Genomic DNA, 4,424 nt, shown 5'->3' with positions numbered 1-4,424 from the left:
GCTATTGAACCAAACAAAGTGTTAGGTATTGAATGTCAAAGTTATGAACTATTTGTTTGTAAATCAAAACATTACATTGTACACATAGGCTTTATTTACCTACAGTAAATAGGTAAAATTTGATTTAATTTGTGATTGTATAGGGGATAAATAATACAGTGAATTAGTGAGGATTATATAGTCTCTAATTTTACTTTTCAAATAAAATGTAAAAAAAAGAAAAGGATAATCTATGTACATGTTAGACATAAATATTTACAAAATCGTCACTCGAATCAGTAAATACAAGTAGTCCTGAAATCAAAGATGGCAAAGGAATTGTCGCGTTATAATAATTTGTGGTACTAGGAATTAAAAGGTAGTCAAATTCGCTGTGGTGTCTATGTCATAGTTGAAGTTACTCAGATTCATTTAAAGAAAATAACCTTGAGAACTAAAAGGACTTAAACTGGGTGTGCAGACATAAATTCCCTATGACGCTATTATGGGGTGTTCCGCTAGTAAGACTTACCGTGGCGGAAACTCCTTGAGAATTGTCATGGTGGGCTTAGATGGAAGTGGTAAGTCTGACTTTACATTAATATATATGATGATATTGGGGGATCGGAGGCCTCGGGACAACTTTGATAAAAAAAATCTTAAATAGAATAAGGAATGATAAAGTACATACCAAGATACGTAACATACATGACAAATTTTTTTTAATTAACTTTTTTATTTAAATATTTTACCAATTTAAAATAGAGACAAAGTTTGTTCACTTTCCTTCTGAAGCAAATTATTTTTTCCAGAAATATTAAAAAAAAAAAAAAAAGCATGCCCTCCCCATCTCGCCTAAACACACACACAAGAAGAATAGTCGGTGCTTGAAATGAAAAATGATTTCCAACCACTTATTCTATAGGTACATACAACAAATCATTATTATTTGATATGAATAAAAGAAGATACTCGATATACGTCAATGAGAAGAAACCCAACCACTCAAATAACCAAATGACAGTTTAAAGGTCAACATAGTCTCCAATAAAAGATGGTTGTCTTTACAATATGAGAAGCTTTAAATTGTCCCGAGTCTAAAAAAATAACAAACAGAAAGCATATTTACATATCTGACATAATAATTTTCCACCCAAAGAGAAAAAAAAAGTACCACGCGATATTTTCTATATATGTTTAACTTGACAGTGTAGGTAAAAACTCAACGCATTGTACCTATTATAATATCTGTCACGTTATATACTGTACAATGACTCATGTTTGTTGCTTATATTATCATAATTGTTAATTGTAAATGCCCCCTGTGGGACCCTGATTGGAATAATAAAATATTTGATTTGATTTGATTTGTACCCTAATGACAAGAGATGTACATGGTTCACATGTAGGAGAGCCTACATGAATATTAACTAATCTTATAAATATAAACGAGTTGTGTAGATAATTATATACATGACATACACCTTATAATATGGAGAGAGAGAGACAAATTCTTTGATTGTCTCCCTTTGAATAGTAAGTTGGGCAAATGCACAGTAATTATATTGAATATCAATCCAATTGGACATTGCAGGTAAAACCACCTTAATGTACAGACTAGTTACAGGAGAAGTAATAGAGGCAACACCTACGTTAGGATTTAATGTAGAGACAATAACATACAAAGATAATGAATTCACGATTTGGGATATGGGAGGTCAGGAGAACATCAGAAGATTATGGAGGCATTATTTTCTAAGAATTAGAGGTAGGATATACACAAAAATAATTCTCATTTATCAATAATTACCTTCAGAAATATAATGACAGAACGAATTACTTTAAGGTAGTGGTAGAGTAATGTTGTTTCTTCGGTACATGATGACTTATGATTAAAAAGTGAAATCTCGTTCTTTATTTTTTTGGGACGAGTAAAGTTAGAATGCGTTTCTTAATATTAAATAACAATCATCAGCGTCACAATAGTGGACAATTGTCGGTAAGATGATTGTTTTAAGACATGGGACAAAAAAAAACCCCAACATTTCTAGCGATTAAAAATCGAAACTGGAATGTTTAAACTGAGTTTGATAACTATTTTCAAAACCAGGTAAATGTTGGTAAATGAATAATAACAATAAAACATTTGTTTATTAAGGTGTCTTTTTTATTTTACAGGCATCCTATTTGTAATTGACAGTGCAGACAAGGACAGGATAGATGAGGCACAGCAATTACTTGATGAACTTCTGCAAAACGATGAACTTTTAGGTACACCTATTGTCGTTGTGGCCAACAAACAAGACTTAGACGGTATACAATATAATACATTAAACAGCTGTTTTTAAGCGGTGTTCGTTATTGCAGTTTTAGCATTTCAACATGCATTATTTTACCTAAATATACAACTCTGGTGTTACTATTTGAGCTGATTCACAAAAAATTGACATGCGTTGCACTTCCGTTGTTTTACACTTTATACCATAAGGTCTGAGAAAAAACCGTGACAGATTTGATCCAAACTGGCATGTCTGTCAAATAAAACATATAAACCGATAGTGTCATCATGTAACGCGGATTGATATAGATCCTATTCCATAGATTAGATACATGTGTTGTCGAAATGCGCATCTGTTGCAGTAAATTGGTACCGTTAATCTTATTACATTCGAACTCTTCGGATGATTTATTCAACAACTAACACTTAAATAGAGCAATTCGTTACATTTAGAAATTAGTTAAAGCCGTTTGACATTGGTGGTTTGTTATTGTTGCCCTGCAAATGGTTATAGCATTTGCCAGTTTTGTCGGATTATAATAGCTTTTGGTACTATTGGACTCATGTGTCATTGTTAACAAATACGAAGGAAATGTTTTCCTACTACAACTAAGACCTTTAAAAAACATAAGATTCCCAGATGGGTTTGTTCTTATGATATGCTGTTACACCACTGTCCAACGTTAGGGGAGGGTTGAGCGCTCACAAACATGTTTTACTCCGCCACAATCTATATGTGCCTGGCCGTAGTTAGGAGTCTGTAATTTTGTTTTTTGTTTTTCTTTGTCATAAATCTTTTTTCGTTTGAAATCTTTCACTTCGGGGCCTTTTTATAGACGACTTTACGGTATGTATTTGGTGATAGTTGAAAGTCGTACGATCACCTACAGTTGCTTACGTGTACATTATGTGTCTCTAGTTGTCTCATTGGTAGTCATACCACATCTCCTTATCTTTAGTCATACCACATCTCATTATCTTTAGTCATACCACATCTCCTTATCTTTAGTCATACCGCATCTCCTTATCTTTAGTCATACCACATCTCCTTATCTTTAGTCATGCCACATCTCCTTATCTTTAGTCATGCCACATCTCCTTATCTTTAAGTCATACCGCATCTCCTTATCTTTAGTCATACCACATCTCCTTATCTTTTTATCAAAATTTTACAGAAGTGTTCTGTCTTAAATGTGGAATTAAACAAAGAACTCCTCTACCAATATTACAAGATACTTTTTTGACACTGTTTTTTCCACTCTTCCTCAAACTATGTCAGCATTTTTGACAAAACGTCATCAATGACAACTTTTTTTTTATCCAAAAACGAGTCAATATCACTATAACAATTTAAATCAAGCTCAGTAACCTTTTCTTCACCTCACTATTCTAATTTTTAACACACTTATGTTACGAGCGCACGGTCTTAGCCCTTCTAAATACTTGATTGTTACTCATGTTATCAATTTTGGAAAGTCTATACCGGTATCCCACAACTTCCTTCAACTTGGTATGAAACACCGGTATAAAATTCCCTCTCCTAGTAAAAGTTTCATTTGAAGAAGAAGAAAAGAAAAAAACACTTTCATTATCTTACCACTCACACAGAAGTATAAAAAATGTTGTAAAGAATTGTAAGAGTAGATGGTTTGGTGTTTTCTAAATGCAATGATAACTTCTACTTACCTATATATATATTTACTGCAGGTGCAATGAAGGAAAAAGACATTGTTGAACTTTTAGAGCTTAAACAAATCTCTGGACGTTTATGTACTATACAGGGAACGAGTGCAATAACAGGAGCTGGTATCCATAAAGCATTAGACAATATACTTAGATTCAGACATCATATGGAGAGTGTTCGGGGATAGTGGTGATCACTTATTTAATGCTGATGATCAATTGTCCTATATTTCCAGAACAATGCAGTGGGAAATATAAATCATAACGTTTTAAAAGTGAATCCTAAATGTTCTACCTGAAAATCATTTCATAAAGAACATACTATCTAGTGTATATCTTTTTGGTATAATGAAACATTAATCGCTACTTGGATGTTCCTAACATGATGATCAGAATTTTCATTGGCATAGTGATGCATAGTTTTTTTTTATTCAGGAACCCATTCATATATGTAATAATATTTTAGAAAAAATGTTAATTATTA

The 4,424-nt window shown here is 32.5% G+C and overlaps 1 protein-coding gene across 2 annotated transcripts; it reads left to right on the top strand.

Annotated features, from left to right (window-relative positions):
• LOC127731163 (uncharacterized) lies at positions 1-4,424 on the top strand. 2 transcript variants are annotated; one of them, XM_052240096.1, is made up of 4 exons: positions 1-560; positions 1,574-1,747; positions 2,158-2,250; positions 3,965-4,424. In XM_052240096.1, exons 1-4 carry the CDS (start codon positions 485-487, stop codon positions 4,126-4,128), a joined length of 507 nt encoding a protein of 168 aa, XP_052096056.1. In that variant the 5' UTR covers positions 1-484; the 3' UTR covers positions 4,129-4,424. The 2 variants fall into 2 exon arrangements, with proteins under 2 accessions (XP_052096056.1, XP_052096055.1); XM_052240095.1 differs by having other exon boundaries at positions 9-560; positions 2,158-2,292.

This window comes from Mytilus californianus, unplaced genomic scaffold (genome assembly GCF_021869535.1).
Source record: "Mytilus californianus isolate M0D057914Y unplaced genomic scaffold, xbMytCali1.0.p SCAF_2, whole genome shotgun sequence".
NCBI lineage: Eukaryota > Metazoa > Mollusca > Bivalvia > Mytilida > Mytilidae > Mytilus > Mytilus californianus.
Note: the sequence above shows the minus strand (reverse complement) of the source record. Positions and strands in the feature narration are given on the sequence as shown.

Excerpts from the sequence above, each read along its gene's own strand:
- LOC127731163 (XM_052240095.1), top strand. The coding sequence starts at position 485 with ATGGGGTGTTCCGCTAGTAAGACTTACCGTGGCGGAAACTCCTTGAGA. Across the intron at positions 561-1,573 it reads GGTGGGCTTAGATGGAAGTG|GTAAAACCACCTTAATGTAC; the intron begins GTAAGTCTGACT and ends TGGACATTGCAG. Across the intron at positions 1,748-2,157 it reads TTATTTTCTAAGAATTAGAG|GCATCCTATTTGTAATTGAC; the intron begins GTAGGATATACA and ends TTTATTTTACAG.